Source organism: Crinia signifera, chromosome 12, assembly GCF_055691185.1.
Source record: "Crinia signifera chromosome 12, ASM5569118v1, whole genome shotgun sequence".
Classification (NCBI taxonomy): Eukaryota; Metazoa; Chordata; class Amphibia; order Anura; family Myobatrachidae; genus Crinia; species Crinia signifera.
In genome coordinates this window covers 48,036,581-48,055,104 of record NC_139228.1, presented here as the reverse complement: position 1 = coordinate 48,055,104, position 18,524 = coordinate 48,036,581, and the positions used below count along the sequence as shown (strand labels likewise).

At 40.8% G+C, this 18,524-nt stretch overlaps 1 protein-coding gene across 12 annotated transcripts in view; it reads right to left on the bottom strand.

Moving 5' to 3' along the window:
- Positions 1-18,524, bottom strand: part of BEGAIN (brain enriched guanylate kinase associated) — a 330,134-nt gene that overhangs the window by 56,722 nt on the left and 254,888 nt on the right. For all 12 annotated transcript variants that reach the window (XM_083166756.1, XM_083166763.1, XM_083166758.1 and 9 more), the window contains one exon: positions 1,547-1,613. In XM_083166756.1, coding sequence (XP_083022882.1) covers positions 1,547-1,613 — 67 coding nt within the window. The remainder of the gene's footprint in view (positions 1-1,546; positions 1,614-18,524) is intronic.

The window sequence follows — 18,524 nt, the reverse complement described above, 5'->3', positions numbered from 1 at the left end:
AAATGGCAGCTCAATAAAAAATCCTTGTGTCAACCAGTGTCATGCTGACCTTTTGGCCTTTCTGTACCTATCAACCTAATGCATGTATGTACAGTATGTTGACCTTACGATGGGCAATATAAATCTTCTATACCACACTGTCTAATATGCAGCCACTACTGTGTTTATAGACTGTACATCTAGGGGGTGGTTTGAAAATACCCTCTACTCATTACCCCTCCAACTTTTTGGCTCCTATTGTCAACACCTTCTCTCTCCTCCATCCGGCTGCACCTGGCAGGGAGCCCATGCCTTTCCCTGGAAGGTGGATTAGCCCAAGGCTATCTGTCCCCTGTCCAAATCTGCCACTTACCCATAAATATCCAGAGTTACGCTGGCACATGCTCTGTGTGACTTGGGACTATTAATGAGGCTTCATCAGCTCTGTGACTGACAGGAAGATATATGTTGCTATGGGAACACCTCCAGCACAAGTACCGCACAAGCTTACAACCAGGTCTCACTCTCCGGGCTGCCACCCCCTCCCCCACTAAGAGACAACTGCTGCTTCTTCCTGCCGCCAGCGTGTGATGCTGTGTCCCGGCTCTGATCAACTGCTGCTCCTTCCTGCCACCAGAATAACACACTGGCGCCCGGAAGGAAAAGCAGTTGGCTCACCCTTCCTCTGCATAACCTAGTCCTGAGGATGATCCTCCAATCCCCTGCCTCATGCCTTGACCATTTCTGCCTGTTTACATCCTGCTATCAAGCCACCTCCCACTTGCTTGCACCTCATGTAATCTGTCTCCTCTTCCTACTAGATTTTAAGCTCCTCAGAGCAGGGCCCTCTTCCCTCCTGTTGTCAAAGCCCTCTTCTCTACACATTTCACTCACAGCTCTCCCATACTCAAACAGCGACCAACTTGATCCCCATACTCATCTCCATCTTTGGCCATCTGCCCTAGTACTACGTTGATCAAGTTGCACTACTTACATTTAAGTTGTACTGTGTATTGCACTGTGGTGCTCTTTTTACCTGTACTTTATTTTTGTTATTTATTTGCTGTAAGGCAAACAGTCCCAATTTCTGCAGGAATGTCCAAATTTTTGGGGACATTCCTGTGTCCCGCATGGGGCCAGCAGTGTCCTATGGCAGGGGGGCCAGTTGGGAGTCCCCCCTGCCACCCGTGAATAGATGCATGCGCACAGCATCTATTCATGCCCCACAGCTGCAAAAAATGGGGGCGTTTCCTCGTGGGAGTATTGCGAGTATAGGCCATGACAGATTTCACTAGGCCATGCCCCCAACAGTTTCAGCATGCCAAAGATGCACGTGAGCATCCCTCCTCCTGCCGCAGCAAATTTGGGAGGTATGGTAATGTTAGGTTTTGCCTCCCTGTACTGTTCCTTTGTACTGCACTGCGAAACACTTGTCCTAGTTATAAATACTGCCTTATATATATGTACTGCTCGAGGACATACTGTAAGTATACAATGCACTTTCCTCAGTAGAATATCCCACAATTGCACACAGCTATTAAATTATATAAAATACTTAATAACTCACCATTCTGTGTAACTTTTCCTCAAGCTCTTGATTTATTCTTTGCAAAGACAAGTAATTGGTTTGTATTCTAGAAAAAAAAGATAAAGTACAAATGATCAGCAACAAGGCCGCCATGTTCCTCTCTGCTTATATACACATGAGAGCTGTATAGTAGGGTGTAAAAAACTGAAATTGAGAAATTCAAAATTGGCTAGTGTGGAAAAGTTGTGACTTGACCTGAATAAGAAACGTGCAAAAGCTTTTTGATCTGAGTCAATATCTTCTGTTCTGGCAAGAGGCCTAAAGATTCACTTTTTAGGTGAAAATGACGAAAACTATGAAGATGCTCCGATCTAGTTAAAATTATGTCAGGATGTCTTAGAGTGGTTTATTAATATACTTTAGCTTAGTAAAAGAGAGTACGAGCTTGTCCTAGTGCAAAGTGACTGACTTTGGCGGGAGAAAAAATCCCTGATAATTGACCCATTTTCATGATTTCAATTGGGAATATGGGGCGAAATATAATAGGTTGCGATTTTTGGACGAGTTCCAAACTCGCCAGAAATCGCACCTTTAAAAATCGCGTTTTTTGCCGCGAATTCGCATATGTAATGAGATGCGAATTAGCGGCCCATCAGCCAATCATGGTCCTTGAAAACCGGCATGCTGGTTTTCAAGGACCATGATTGGCTGATGGGCGGGCCTAAGTCCCGGTCGGGGGGCGGAGCCCCAGATGTAAACAGAAGACCGGAGGACGGTGATCGTGGGAAAAATGCTGCAGGGCTCCCGGGGAAGCGCTGAAGACGTCTGTGGTGAGTATGATTTCCCTCCACAGCCTCCCCTCTGGATTCTACTGGACAAGGGGATCGAAGCTTCGTGTCAACATAGGTGAGTATTGGATGAATGGGTTTGGTGTGTATTAAAGTTGTACTGTCTGTGTGTGTTTATTTAACTATTTGTAGTACTGTGGGACTACTAGTCCCAGCGGGCCCTTTATTGCCCCACATGCTGGGACTTGTGGTTCTCCAAGTCCCTGCATGTGGTGCAGGCTTGCTGGGACTCATAGTTCCACAGCAATACACAATAGGATTTTATCTATTTTTTTACACCATTAATCAGCTTGATGCCCACAGCCCAGGGGCATCGAGGACAGCCCCGGGCTTCAGCATGGGCAGGTAAGTTCTGGAGGGGGGGACCCCTTCTTTGGGGGGTCCCCACTCCCCCCAGGGCCCCTGCCCAAGGGCAGAATGCTTTGGCCGGGGGGACTTGTATAAAAAGTCTCCCCCCGGCTGTGGCATTACCCTGCTGGCTGGTTGGGCCCGGTGCTGGTTCTTGAAATACGGGGGACCCCCAGTCATTTTGTCCCCCGTATTTTGGGAACCGGGACCGGCCCTTGAGCCTGGTGCTGGTTTTATTAAATCCAGGGAACCCCAACTTGATTGTTCCTTTGATTTTATGAAACCAGGACCGGCTCTTTGAGGGGGGACCCCACGCCGTTTTTTTTTTAACTTTAACTTTTAGCCTTTTTTTTGGACAGAACCATGCACAGATCACAAAGATTTGTGCATGGTTCTGTAAAAATCGCCAGCAAGAAGCTGGTCTATTTTTTTTGCGGTTTTTGGTAAGGTCCCATATGCGACTTTAGAACTCGCATCCTATTACATATGCGAGTTCTATAGTTTACAATGGGAAAACATCTGGATGCGATTTTCAGTGTGACTGAAAATCGCATCTTTAAAATGTGCGAATTCACGGGAAAAAAATGTGATTTTTCCTGCGACTCGCACCCTATTACATGCGCGATTTTTAGAAAAAATGCGATTTGGGCCGATTTTGACCAAAAATCGCAAAAGTCTAAAAATCACAACCTATTATATTTCGCCCATGGTGTTTTCTCCTGAACGTGTTTTTTTTTTTGGAGAGGATGCTCTGTAATTGATGTGATTAAGAAAAGAAACTTGGTGAAAAAAAACAGGTTAAATCCCTTTTGTTTGCCCTTAATAGAATAGTGCACCTCTGTGTCTTCTACTGTCCAACAAACTCTTTACTGAATGCTCCAGTAAGTTCAGTAAGCAATGCATTACACTCTGTTCTTTAGGTGCAGTATTTACAACACTTCTGTTTATTGTCTTTACTTGTGGCAGTTTATTTTAAACATGAATTGGCCTGAAAAACAGTTTTGCATCCCCTATGCTGGGAACATGAATGGGCTGCTTTACAGCATATAAGGTACTTATGTATTATCTGGGCTCCCATGTTAAATGCACCCCATTTTTTCATACCCATACTATCCAACTACGCATGGAGTTGATTTTATAGTGTGGCGAGCGCAGCGGCCACCGTGCCAGAAGTGTGGCGAGCGCAGCGAGCCCCGTGAGGGGACGCGGTCTCATAAGAAAAACGGGAGCCCAGATATTACATAAGTACCCAAATATGTACTGCGATCAGATCTGAAAAAATGGTGCCAATAGTGCCAATTGTTATTAATTGGGCTTAATGCAGCATAATAAATATCATATACATAAACCAAGGTAGTGATACTGTAATAGGCAGATGCCCCTGGCCACTCACTGGCCATGTCACTTTGCATATACATAGCCTTGTATGCCATGTGTTACACCCACACCCACATTGCGGGAATTAGCCTGAAGGTACTGTATTCTGCAGGATCCTAGATCAGATTTAACCCCTGTACACACTGGGCGATTTAAGCAATTATCTCTAGCTAAATGGTCACTGAATGACCATATCGCCAGTGTGTTTTTTCTGGGAGATAAATCTCTAGGAGCACGCTCCCGCAGCCAGCTCTTAATGGTCGTTGGACAGCGACCTGCGATCTCTAGTCAAAATGAGGTAGGTCGCTGATGAAAATAATACACTGGGCAATATATTGCTGAGAGATATTAAGCCAAAATTGCTCAGCAACCATATTGCACCGTGTGTACCAGGGCTTAAAATGGTCCTGAAAAGGTGGTGGAACTCTGTTCCCCTAAAACATGGCAGAGTTTCTGCATTCAAAAACCATTGTAGTGTGGCCTTTGTGGTACTTAATGTTCTGTCAGCAGCATCGCAGTAGACTATGCCGTCATCAAAGTGAACCAGGTTACCAGCTTCTGCAGGTACCCCCAAGGTACGTAGGGCTCATTTATTTAAGGCATATTATAAACATTAATAAACAAACAAGTGTAAGGAAAAGTCCCAAGGCGCTATTAGTCCTTGCAGCCACAAACCAAAATGGAGGACCACTGGGCAATCCTCTCTAGTAGATACTTCGGAACAAATGGAGGTCTGGTGGCGCTGAAGTTGTGTCCATGGAATGTATTCTCGTGGTATAGAGATATGAAAAATAATAATAAACCAAGTATAAGTTGATGTCTGAGTAAGAATGCTTTTAAAGGGAAAGAGCACTCAATGGGGAAATCTGTACCAAAACTCACTAAATAGTGGTGTGTTATAAACATATAACGGTATCTTTATGGGTTCACCCATGCAGAAAACATTGAGGACAATACCAATGATTGAGGACAATATTCAGACTGCGTACCGTACTCACTGAGTAAACAGGAGCATTAACGCATACAAAGTTATCTTTGGCTGTGGAAATTGTTACTTTTTGATGTGCTGACAAAGTGGGTGCCTACCATACTCACTGAAAGCGTAGATAGCATAAACACATAACGGTTTCTTTTAAAAGGCAGGTCCCTCTTTCTCCAATAGAAGTATAAACCTCATGTGCAGAGGTATATGCAAAAAAGGAGGAGGACCGGTCTCAATAAAATGATTTAATAATGGAGCAGCTGCTTTTTGGCCTATAGGCCAATAGCCACAAACAGATGGTCCAAAAATACAGCAAATAAAACAAAATAGAATAAAACACTCACTTATCTGCCAACATGTTTCGGCAGTCACAGCCGCCTTTTTCAAGGTAGAAAGTGAGTGAACAGGCAGTGTTTAAATGTTTACAAAAAGTAATACAATCAAATATACAGTCATAAAATTAAAAATGGTAGTATAAGAAATAACTATATGTAAAATACAGGGAGCAAAAATTACAGAAACCATTTAAGTTCAAATTCGTGGTTTAGGCCACCTAAAGATAAGGTGGACAGATTAAAAATCCATCTCATATCCGTTTGGGCGAGGCGAACATCCCTATTGTTGTACCGCCAATTGCTTTTCATGGCCTCTAAGCCCCAAAAGCCTGTAATATGCTTAATGAAGCTATTATGAAATTTCAAAAAATGTAAAGAAAATGGGTGTTCCTTAAAGCCTCTTTTAATATTTATAACATGCTCAGTGAGTCGAATTTTCATATTTCTTTTGGTCTTGCCAACATATAGTTTCTCGCATAAACACCTGATGGCGTAAACCACATAGTTTGAATTACATGTGATAAATTGTTTAGGTTTAATAATAATATTGTTTAAATTGATCTCTGTAAATTATCAAACGGTAGAAGGGCAAGATTTACACATGGCACAATCGCCACAACGGTGGAAACCATTGTTGCGCGTGGAAATAATATTCTGTTCCATGAACACACTTTTGACTAGTTTGTCCTTAAGGTTGGCAGCCCGTCTATACTCAAACTTGGGTTTATTAGGTAAAATGTCAACAAGTACTGGATCTAGTAGAAGTTTCCAGTTTCGTTTGAACACTTGTTCTATTGTTCTAAAATAGGCATTATACTGTGTGCTGAAAGTTATTGTATAGTTTTGAGATTGAGGAGCTGCATTAGTAGGTTTATCCTTAAAGTAAGTAATCTTTTGCAAGAGATCTGGTTTCATCCAAGGCCTTATTTAACAGTGCACTATCATACCCTTTATTTAAAAATGTATTCCTCATTTTTTCAGTGCTGGTCTCAAAATTAGTCAGACTAGAATAATTGCGTTTCAAGCGCACAAAATGTCCCCATCTTTTGAGGTGGTTGCTTGAGGCATTAATGTAAGAATTGGAGTCTGAGGGTTTATAATATACTGTTGTCTCCAATTTCCCATTTTCTGCAAAAATCCTCAGATCAAGAAAATTGACCTCCAGTTTGCTGATACTAAATGTAAGCTGTATGTTGAAGTCATTATTGTTAAGATGTTCACAGAATTTATTTAATTTTGACCTCCACACAAACAGTACATCGTTTGTGTATTGTGTATTTGTGTATTAACCGAAGATTGTGTGTTGGGCTGCCAACCTTAAGGACAAACTAGTCAAAAGTGCGTTCATGGAACAGAATATTATTTCCACGAGCAACTATGGTTTCCACCATTGTGGCAATTTTGCCATGTGTAAATCTTGCCCTACTATCGTTAGAAAATTTACAGAGATCAATTTAAACAATATTATTATACCTAAACAATTTATCACATGTAATTCAAACTATGTGGTTATGCCATCAGATGCGAGAAACTATATGTTGGCAAGACCAAAAGAAATATGAAAATTCGACTCGCTGAGCATGTTAGAAATATTAAAAGAGGCTTTAAGGAACACCCATTTTCTTTAAATTTTTTGGAAGTTCATAATAGCTCCATTAAGCATATTACAGGCTTTTGGGGCTTAAAGGCAGTGAAAAGCAATTGGCGGTACAACAATAGGGATGTTCGCGTCGCCCAAACGGAGATGAGATGGATTTTTAATCTGTCCACTTTATCTCCAGGTGGCCTAAACCACGAATTTGAACCTAAATGGTTTCTGTAATTTTTGTTCCCTGTATTTTACATATAGTTATTTCTTATACTACCATTTTTAATTTTATGACTGTATATTTGATTGTATTACTTTTTGTAAATGGAGGAAGCATTTTATCAATAATCTTTTTCCAAAAATGGGGATTTTTAATATGGTGCACCTTCCGGTAATATAGGAATGGATTAGGATCCTTTTCATTATTTGATCATAATACTATTTACTGCCCAGGTAATTAACATAGCTTGGGACACACTTATGATAAGCGCATGCAATTATTAAATATTATGTTACCCACAGTAATAAGCCATTCTTACTCGGTACACATCCGCTTTCTGGCTGTGCGTTCCACAGACCGGAAGCGGGATACCTCAAATACGTGACACGTAAATACTGTCAGATACAATACTGTAAATACATCACAGCGCTTATTGCATATACACGATCAGCTGACTTCCAGCTGTGCGTTCCACAGACCGGAAGTTGAAGATGCGTTCCACTGCGGCCAGTAACGGCACGTATACTACTATACAGTGGCTATAGATCTGCTGCTTTTAATGGGATATACTACATCTATGCGCCGGATTAAGGACAGCATTTTAAACATGCAGGTATTATCCATTACCCTGTTACAAGCTTATACACGCAATTGGCGTGACCCAGAAGTGCTCCCTCCATAGTGCTATTTAAACACTACCTTGAAAAATGCGGCTGTGACTGCCGAAACATGTTGGCAGATAAGTGAGTGTTTTATTCTATTTTGTTTTATTTGCTATATTTTTGGACCATCTGTTTGTGGCTATTAGCCTATAGACCACATAGCAGCTGCTCCATTATTAAATCATTTTATTGAGACCGGTCCTCCTCCTTTTTTGCATATACCTCTGCACATGAGGTTGATACTTCTTTTGGAGAAAAAGGGACCTCAGTTTACTCAGTGAGTACGGTACGCAGTCTGGATATTGTCCTCCATCATTGGTATTGTTCTCAATGTTTTCTGCACGGGTGGACCCATAAAGATACCGTTATATATTTTTAACACACCACTATTTAGTGAGTTTTGGTACGGATTTCCCCATTGAGTGCTCTTTCCCTTTAAAAGCATTCTTAACCTGACATCACCTTATACTTGGTTTATTATTATTTTTCATATCTTTATACCACGAGAATACATTCCACGGACACACAAGTGCAGTGCCACCAGACCTCCATTTGTTCCGACATATTATAAACATTGAATGCAAGCTATATGCAAATTGACCCCCCAAAAATGCTTTATCAACCTCCACTTACACAAAAACTGCCTTCAGGTGTGTTAATGTGTATTAGGCTAATGCTCCAGGTTTGCACAGGAATATGTATGTGTCATTGTAATAATACCATTGCTCACGCCATCTTTGTGATTGTTTGATTAGTAATTGCCTATTATAAATTATTTTCTCCCCCCAAGAATCACAAAACTATTATGTGGCCAATTGTCTTGTTGTCATGCAATGAAAACTATTGTTTTTTGGTAGTGGGGGTGTGTGGTATACGAAATTGTGTACACTATTTTGTTAGTCCTGTTTTCATGTTTGTGAGTTTTGTAACCAGATGTGATTTGTCATACTTGTTTTTTTTTTTTTTTATCGTCTTTATTCAGTTTTTCACGACATAGACATAACATAAAATATTGACATACAAGCATACAAACATTTACATACTAAACACATTAAAAACATCCAGCCAAGCTCCCCCCACAGATGCATCTAAGGTTATCATCTTGTTCCACGAATACATGCATAGTACCCACTTCTATAATTCCAATGAGGCGATTTAGCATCTCAGCACGTTTTCCGATGATTATAGACACTTAACAGAATCAATTTACCTATCGTCCAGTAGCATAGTTAAATTAGCTTTATAAACCTACTATAATTTAGTGATATATATACATAATTTTGCAAACTAGTGTACCTATGGGAATCTTATTGTGTTAACACTTCACTTAATCTTTTATTGCATCATTTAGGCCATCACAGCCAAGTATATCTATTCCTTTTAAAACTTCACCAATCTATACCTTCCACATTAGTGCCCAACAGTTTCATATACATTATAGTGTTGAGGTTAATACCCATCCCCCCGAGCCAACAGAGTTAATTCCCTTAGCTCCTTGTGATAGATATATACCTATTACTAACTTTAACATTAGTGCTCATAATTTTACTATATGTTGTAATAAATAATACAGGTTGAGTATCCCGTATCCAAAATGCTCGGGACCAGGAGAATTTTGGATAACGGATTATTCCGTATTTCGGAATATTTTAATATTTCAATGATGTATTTTGAAGTATCTTGCATTTATGCTGTATAAACACATAATATACACACAAATATATTTTATTACCACATAAAATACACACAAACATATTTTAATTGTTCAAAAAACAAGGTTTCAAAACGTGAAACAAAATGTGTGTACTATCTCAGCACTGAATTTGAATGCCAAGCAATCATTGTCTTGCACATATATAGTGCCAGTTACATATCCTGTCCCCAGTGATGCTGTTACATATGTCCCCAGTGAGTTTTTAGCAAAAAAAAAATTTTTTTTCACTTTCTGGAATGTCCGTATTTCGGAATAATTCGGATAACGGATATTCGGATACGGGATACTCGACCTGTACCATTCCCCCCAAATATCATAAAAATTAGTCCCTTGACTTCTCGAGATAAACGTGTACTTTTCATGCTCCATAGTGCAATTAACTAAATTATTAGAATACATAATATACAGCACAACCAGGTTGAACCAGATGGACGCAAGTCTTATTTAAACCTTACCTACTATGTAACTATTAAAATGTATCCACTCCTTGACAACAGGCCCTTTTGTGTGCCATCCATGAACGGGCAATTATCACTTTGGCTACTGCACACAAGTTTTTCGACAACTGTCTCTGTGCCGATGACAATCAGGTCATCTGACCATATCCCCTTAGTTATAAATTTTATTGACAATTACTTACAGTACAAAGTTAAAATCCAATAACACTTCTTCTCTTATACATTCCGAGCAGAGAGATAAACAAACAAACAAACAAACAAACAAATAGAACACATTTATCCTAGCTGTACATCTCCTCTACCTTCCTCCTCACCTTCCTCACTATGGCCCTTATTCTGGTTGGTGCGGTAATATCCACGTGCGTTCGTGCCGCCGATGTTTTGTGTCTGCGCATGTGCGAGCGGGGCGTACGGCCAAATCCCGCATGAAATGTGAACACTACGAACAGGGGGTGGAGAGGGGCGTGAAGGGCTATTTGGGCTCATTACCATATGCATACACCCCGCGTTTCATGGGCGTTCCCATGCAAACGCTGGGCGTACGTATGGTAATGCGGTCGTGACGCACGTGTAGGGGGCGGACATATGACATCGCCGGATGTCAGCTGCCCGCCCAGATCCCTGCTTTTGCACGGAAAAATGTCCGTGTGGTCTGAGGTTGCGGAAGCTGGTGGACCACTCGGTCCTGCATTCGATGGTCTGCGACCATCGAATGATGGGGGAGGTTCCCTGAGATGGAGGAGGCGTATTCCGTGAAAAATACACGTGCGGTCCGTTCGCCCAGTTTCTTACCGCGTACAGACGGAGTTGGCGATCCGTATGGAAGGCGGGGTTTCGCACGCACGGTCCTGGCCGCATATTCGGATCCGGCCGCACCGATCAGAATAAGGGCCCATATGCTCCTTTGTTTTCCTAAAAGGGCGGTTCCTCATTTACTATTTCTTGTCTATACCAACAAGTGTCTGCAAATTAGTTCCTTAAGGCCTTCTTTAAGGATGGCGATAGCGTTCTAATATATGGTAACCATGTCTCTATAAAATTCTTTGTCAATTTCTCTTTGTGTGTTGTCTCTGTCCAATCCATACAGAATAAACACGTTATTCTAGGGTGTATTAAGGACATGGAGGTTGGGGTGGTATCAATCCATTGTGCTAGTATGGTTTTCTTTGTGGCGGCTGCTACTTTAATAAGCAGTTTCCTAATGGGTAGCCAGTGATCTTTTTGCTCTTGAGGTGAATATAACCCCCAAAAGACCCATTTTTTCGTAATTGTAAACTCTATTTGTAAGGTCTGTTTTATGTACTCTTGTAACTCTTGCCATAGAGTTTGAACCACCCCACAGGACCACATACAATGTATTTATTCGGCATTATCTTCCCCACATTTGTAACATTTTGCATCGTAGCCTCTCCTATCAGTTCCTTAATCTTAGGAGTCAGATAGGCTCGATGTAGTAGCTTTTGATGCATTTCTACATATGAAGTGGATGTCAGTATTTTATTTAGTTGATTATATGCTTTAAACATTTCTCTCATTTTTATATCTGGGAAGTCTAGTTGCCTTTTTAACATCCCTTTTGGTTTTTGTTCTAGACTTATTTTTACCCGACATAGCTCATATATTTGTGCTGTCGTAATGTTTCTACCCATGCTTAAATGCTTATCTAATATTACAAGTTCATCTTTAACTTGGCATTTGGTCACCACTAGATTAACATAACTTTGGCCCTTATGCTGATCGGTGTGGCCGGATCCGAATATGCGGCCAGGACCGTGCGTGCGAAACCCTGCCTTCCATACGGATCACCAACTCCGTCCGTACGCGGTAAGAAGCTGGCCGAACGGACCGCACGTGTATTTTTCACGGAATACGCCTCCTCCATCTCAGGGAACCTCCCCCATCATTCGATGGTCGCAGACCATCGAATGCAGGACCGAGTGGTCCACCAGCTCCCGCAACCTCAGACCACACGGACATTTTTCCGTGCAAAAGCAGGGATCTGGGCGAGCAGCTGACATCCGGCGATGTCATATGTCCGCCCCTACACGTGCGTCACGGCCGCATTACCATACGTACGCCCATCGTTTTCATGGGAACGCCCATGAAACACGGGGCGTATGCATATGGTAATGAGCCCAAATAGCCCTTCACGCCCCTCTCCACCCCCTGTTCGGAATGTTCACATTTCATGCGGGATTTGGCCGTACGCCCCGCTCGCACATGCGCAGAGACGCCTCTGCACATGCGCAGACACAAAACATCGGCGGAACGAACGCACGCGGATATTACCGCACCGATCAGAATAAGGGCCTTAATGTCTGAATATATGCAAAATACGGTATGTTCAATTGTGGGTATTTTTCTTTTATTTTCGTGTAGGTTAGCGGTGTTTTCGCATCCCTGTTTAACATGTTTACCACGTATTTTAACCCTTCTTTATGCCATTTATTAAAAATGTTCATGTACTGGTTTGGTGGGAAATTTGGGTTACCCCAAAATGGTAAAAAGACGGAATATTGTTTACTACCGGTACGTATAATTCTCCATGCTGTGCATGTGGTGTTTAACAGTATATTATTTCTAATTTCTTCCGGTTATACTTTTAGCTGTCTTATGTAATAAAGCGGCTAATTGGATATTGGGGCTGAAACTCTGTTCCATTTGGTGGTCTGCATATTTAATACTCCCCATATCGCATATGATTTTAGGCACGGGAGATTTAATCCCCCCAGATCCCTCTTTTGCGGCAACTTAAGTAATGAAATTCTGGATCTTTTCCCCGACCATATAAATTTACTGATTTCTTTGTTGTGCTTGCCAATATCCCCCTTAGTGGGTATAATGGGGAGCATTTGCAAGATATATAGGATCCTTAGGAACGTGATCATCTTATATAAGTGAGCTCTTCCTATATATGATAGGGAAAGGTGTCTCCATCTAGTAAAATCAGCTTTAGTTCTTTCCCATAACTTATCAAAGTTCAAAGAGTACAGCTTCGAAGGGTCTGGCGGGATTTTAATCCATCGAATGCAGGACCGAGTGGTCCACCAGCTCCCGCAACCTCAGACCACACGGACATTTTTCCGTGCAAAAGCAGGGATCTGGGCGGGCAGCTGACATCCGGCGATGTCATATGTCCGCCCCCCTACACGTGCGTCACGGCCGCATTACCATACGTACGCCCATCGTTTTCATGGGAACGCCCATGAAACGCGGGGCGTATGCATATGGTAATGAGCCCAAATAGCCCTTCACGCCCCTCTCCACCCCCTGTTCGGAATGTTCACATTTCATGCGGGATTTGGCCGTACGCCCCGCTCGCACATGCGCAGAGACGCCTCTGCACATGCGCAGACACAAAACATCGGCGGAACGAACGCACGCGGATATTACCGCACCGATCAGAATAAGGGCCTTAATGTCTGAATATATGCAAAATACGGTATGTTCAATTGTGGGTATTTTTCTTTTATTTCCGTGTAGGTTAGCGGTGTTTTCGCATCCCTGTTTAACATGTTTACCACGTATTTTAACCCTTCTTTATGCCATTTATTAAAAATGTTCATGTACTGATTTGGTGGGAAATTTGGGTTACCCCAAAATGGTAAAAAGACGGAATACTGTTTACTACCGGTACGTATAATTCTCCATGCTGTGCATGTGGTGTTTAACAGTATATTATTTCTAATTTCTTCCGGTTATACTTTTAGCTGTCTTATGTAATAAAGCGGATATTGGGGCTGAAACTCTGTTCCATTTGGTGGTCCGCATATTTAATACTCCCCATATCGCATATGATTTTAGGCATGGGAGATTTAATCCCCCCAGATCCCTCTTTTGCGGCAACTTAAGTAATGAAATTCTGGATCTTTTCCCCGACCATATAAATTTACTGATTTCTTTGTTGTGCTTGCCAATATCCCCCTTAGTGGGTATAATGGGGAGCATTTGCAAGATATATAGGATCCTTGGGAACGTGATCATCTTATATAAGTGAGCTCTTCCTATATATGATAGGGAAAGGTGTCTCCATCTAGTAAAATCAGCTTTAGTTCTTTCCCATAACTTATCAAAGTTCAAAGAGTACAGCTTCGAAGGGTCTGGCGGGATTTTAATCCCAAGATTTGTTATCCCTTGCGTTGTGGCCCATTTAAAGGGGAAGTTGTCCCCCCATCCCTTTTTTGCCTCTGGGAAGGGGCACAGTGCCTCCGTTTTTGTGTAATTTATTTTAAATCCCCCCACTCTTTCAAACTCTGTTAGCTTTGCTACTAATATTGGTATAGCTTGTTTAGGATTTACCATATTTAGCAATATGTCTGCAAAAGCGGACACTTTAAGTTCCTTATCTGCCAACTGTATACCTTTCCATTCTTTATTCAATGTTATGTGTCTTAATAATGGGTCTAATGCCAAATTAAATAATAAGGGAGAGAGTGGGCACCCTTGTCTTGTACCTCTATTTAACTGAAATTAATTTTTATTATAATTATTTACTGTGATAAATGCTGAGGCTTCTTGATACAGTGTCTTAAATATATGGATACATTCTTCTCCGAATTTTTGTTTCTGGAAGAGTGTTTCTAAGTATTGCCATGACACCCTATCAAAGGCTTTATCGGCATCACAACTAACAATGATTGTATCTTTGTTTTTTATTTGATGGGTTTTGTAAATTGCGGCAATTAGCAATCTTACATTATATACTGAGTATCTATTTTTTAGAAAACCTGTTTGTTGCGGCATTAAAAGGGATGGTAATATTTGTTGAAAACGTAATGCTTTTATTTTCGTGAAGAGTTCGAAATCCTGATTAAGGAGTGATATTGGCCGGTATGTTGTAATTAGTGTGGGGTCTTTATTGGGTTTTGGGATAAGTACTATCCGTGCTTCATTAAATTGTGCTGGTGCCTTGTGTCCTGTTGTTATAGCATTATATAATTTAGCTAACTGTGGTACTACTTGTGTGTTTAATAATTTGTAATATGCTGCTGATAGGCCATCTGGCCCAGGGGTTTTGTGCAGTGGAAGTGTCTTAATCATGTTCTCTATCTCTTTTTGTGTTATTGTTGCAAACAAAAGTTTTCTATGTTCAGTGGTTAGTTGTGTTATATGTGCCTCTTCTAAAAATCGTATGTTCGCTAAGGGGTCATTTACTGCCGCCTTATACAGGTTCCCGAAATAAGACACAAATGCTTCGGCTATTTGTGTTTGATCTCTAATTATTTTATCCTTTTCTGTTTTTATTATCGAAATTGCTTTATGTCCTCTAGCTGTTTTTACTAGATTAGCTAGCATTTTACAGGATCGATTACCCCATCTAAAATATCTATTTTTCTTATGTTGTACATACCAGTAAGCTTTTTCTGTAGCTATACTGTCATAAGCTGCTTTTGCTTCTTTATATCTTGTTCTATTTATGCTCGCTGGGTCTGCCAGCAGTCTCGCGTATGTCATTGAGACTTCCGTCGATGCTTTTGCTAGCAGCCTTTGGTGTTTTTTCTCTGGGCAGCTGTATAGGCTATGATATGCCCTCGCATCACTGGTTTTGACGCCTGCCATAACAAGTTAATATCCTCCTCATGCACCTCGTTGTCCTTTATGTAGTTTTGGTGCATCTGGATCAGATGTTCTTTAAATTCTATTGAATTACTTAAGTATTCTGGAAAACTCCAGTTAAAGGATTGTAATATTTTCTGGTCCAGATGCATCTTCATAACTACGGGTGCATGATCCAATATCACTATATCCATTATGTCTATTTTGTCTATTTTTTGCAACATATTATCTTCCACCAACCAAAAATCTAATCTAGAGAATGAATTATGTGGGTGAGAGTAAAACGTATAAACTTTTGCGTCTGGGTTCTCAAATCGCCATGGATCTATTAGATGCAAATTCTCCAGCAACATAACCAATGTTGGGGGTGCTTTCCTTTTCCCTGTGTTCCTATCAGATCCCGTTTTGGCGTCCAATTGGGCGTCTAGGATTGCATTGAAGTCTCCTCCCATAACTAGTACTCCTTCTTTCCACCCTTGAATTTTTATGTATAAATCTGAAAATAATTGGGCGTTCTCTCCTGGTGGAGCATAAATACATACCAGAGTATATAGTATGTTTTCAATATTCACTTTTATAAACAAAAATCTTCCCTTTGTGTCCGCCCACTCTGACACTATTGAGTAATTGAGATTTCTCCTAAACACTATCAAAACCCCTCTGGCTTTTTAATGAAATGCTGCATATCTACTTTCTCCTACCCATGTATCTCTAAAGACATTTGCCTCTGTTACTTTCCAGTGTGTCTCTTGTATGAACATCACGTCCGGTTTATATTTTTTTAAGTGTGTCAGCACTTTCTTTCTTTTAATAGGGGTGTTTAATCCCTCAACGTTCCAAGAGATAAATACCAGGTTCTTTTTTGCTACATTCTCTTGTGTTCTATTACCCAAACTCATTCCCTCTTCTCTTCATGCTGTTATACCTATGGGGTGCTAATTTTCTTGTACCTCTATTGTCCCAGCCTACAAGGGAGGCATTACTTTGTCTAACTTTGCTCTCCTTCTGTATAAGAGATTGAAGTGTACTGTCTAAACTATCAACATACATTTTATTTAACTGTCTTTTAATCTCCGCCCCCCACCCTCCTGTCTTTTACTATACATTCAGCTTAATAATTCTTGTTATCCAAATAACCAAATAGCCAAATCATTCTGGTTTCCCTTTATTGTTGGCTTTCCGTCTCTTTTGAACCTCTTCTTTCAGGCTTTGTTTACAGGTTCCAAGGCTTTTAGAAACTTCCAGGCTTCCTCTGGTTTGTGTCCTATATCGGTGCACCAATAAAGATTTCTAAAATTTAACTTTTATTGTGTTTTATTTAAGAACTGCGAGATAAAAAATACATATAATAACAAAGAAAGGGAATGGGATGACACTTTTTAAAACTAAGGTGGCAGGCAGATGTTTGTGATAGAACCTGTTAGATGTACTGATTTCAACTTTAGAACAGTGTTTTTTGGTTATGTGGATTAGAATAGACCAAATAATCAGGCTAGTATAGATAAGAGCGGGTATGACCTCTTAGAATTATTGCTCTTTATTCCGCTATTTCACTTATGCCAGTCAGAGCACAATGTGTATTGTTATTTAATGACGAACAGACAGTGGATTGGCATACACTCATATAATTCACAGCGTATGGGTGAAAATAATTTTCTTCTGTCTCCCACAGGAGAACCCCAGTCTCAGTCACTTTAGAAAAGGATTATATATGTATGATCATGCTAGTGACAGACATTGGATGGCATACACTTTATAGTATCTCACAGTGCATGGGTGAAAATTCACTCTGTCTCCAACAGGAGAGTCCAGGTCTGGATCGCTTAGAAATATTATTATACTGGTGATGAACGGAAATGGGATGGACATACACTTTCTAGTATTCACAGTGTATGGGTGAAAATTCACTCTGTCTCCAACAGGAGAATCCCAGACTTAATCACTATTCCGTTATTTCACTTATGCCAGTCAGAGCACAATGTGTATTATTATTTAGTGACGAGCAGACAGTGGATTAACATACACTCATATAGTTCACAGCGTATGGGTGAAAATAATTTTCCTCTGTCTCCCACAGGAGAACCCCAGTCTGGGTCACTTTGGAAAAGGATTATATATGTGTGATCATACTAGTGACAGACATTGGATGGCATACACTTTATAATATCTCACAGTGTATGGGTGAAAAAATTCACTCTGTCTCCAACAGGAGAGTCCAGGTCTGGATCGCTAAGAAATATTTTTATACTGGTGATGAACAAAAGTGGGATAGACATACACTTTCAAGTATTCACAGTGTATGGGTAAAAATTCACTCTGTCTCCAACAGGAGAATCCCACACTTGATCACTCAGAAAAAATATAAATATAATATGGTGGATCAGGGTATTGCACTATTCAGGGAGAGATATCCCATAGGCTATAAACTATGCTTGGTATAGAAACCAGATAAGTAATGCAGTGCTACCTCTGATTCACTGTGCTGGTCCAAAGGAGTCGCCTCCAAGTGGACCGTATCTGGCTGTAGTGAATGCCCTTAGAAGGGCTGTAGCGGCAAAACACTGTTCAACAATTATTAAACATTAGTAAGAAAAATAATAAACAGGTGCAAACATCTGCCCGCACACCGCTAGCCGGCACGCGCTTCGCAGATTTTAGCTTCCTCAGGGCCAACCCATCTGAGCACAAGCAGGGTTTAAATACCCTTAATGATGTGTATTCATCCAATAGCAGTGTGTGTAGAACGGCGTGCCCCCATAGATTCGGCGGGAAAAATGGAGTCTCAATGAGGAAAACAGTTACTCTGCGTTTCTGTAGAAACTCCCCCAACATGACCATCAGTCCTCTTCTAATACTATCTTTTACATTATATGTGGTTAACCTGAACCACAGGCTGATATCAACATATCATTCATGCCTACGTCAAACT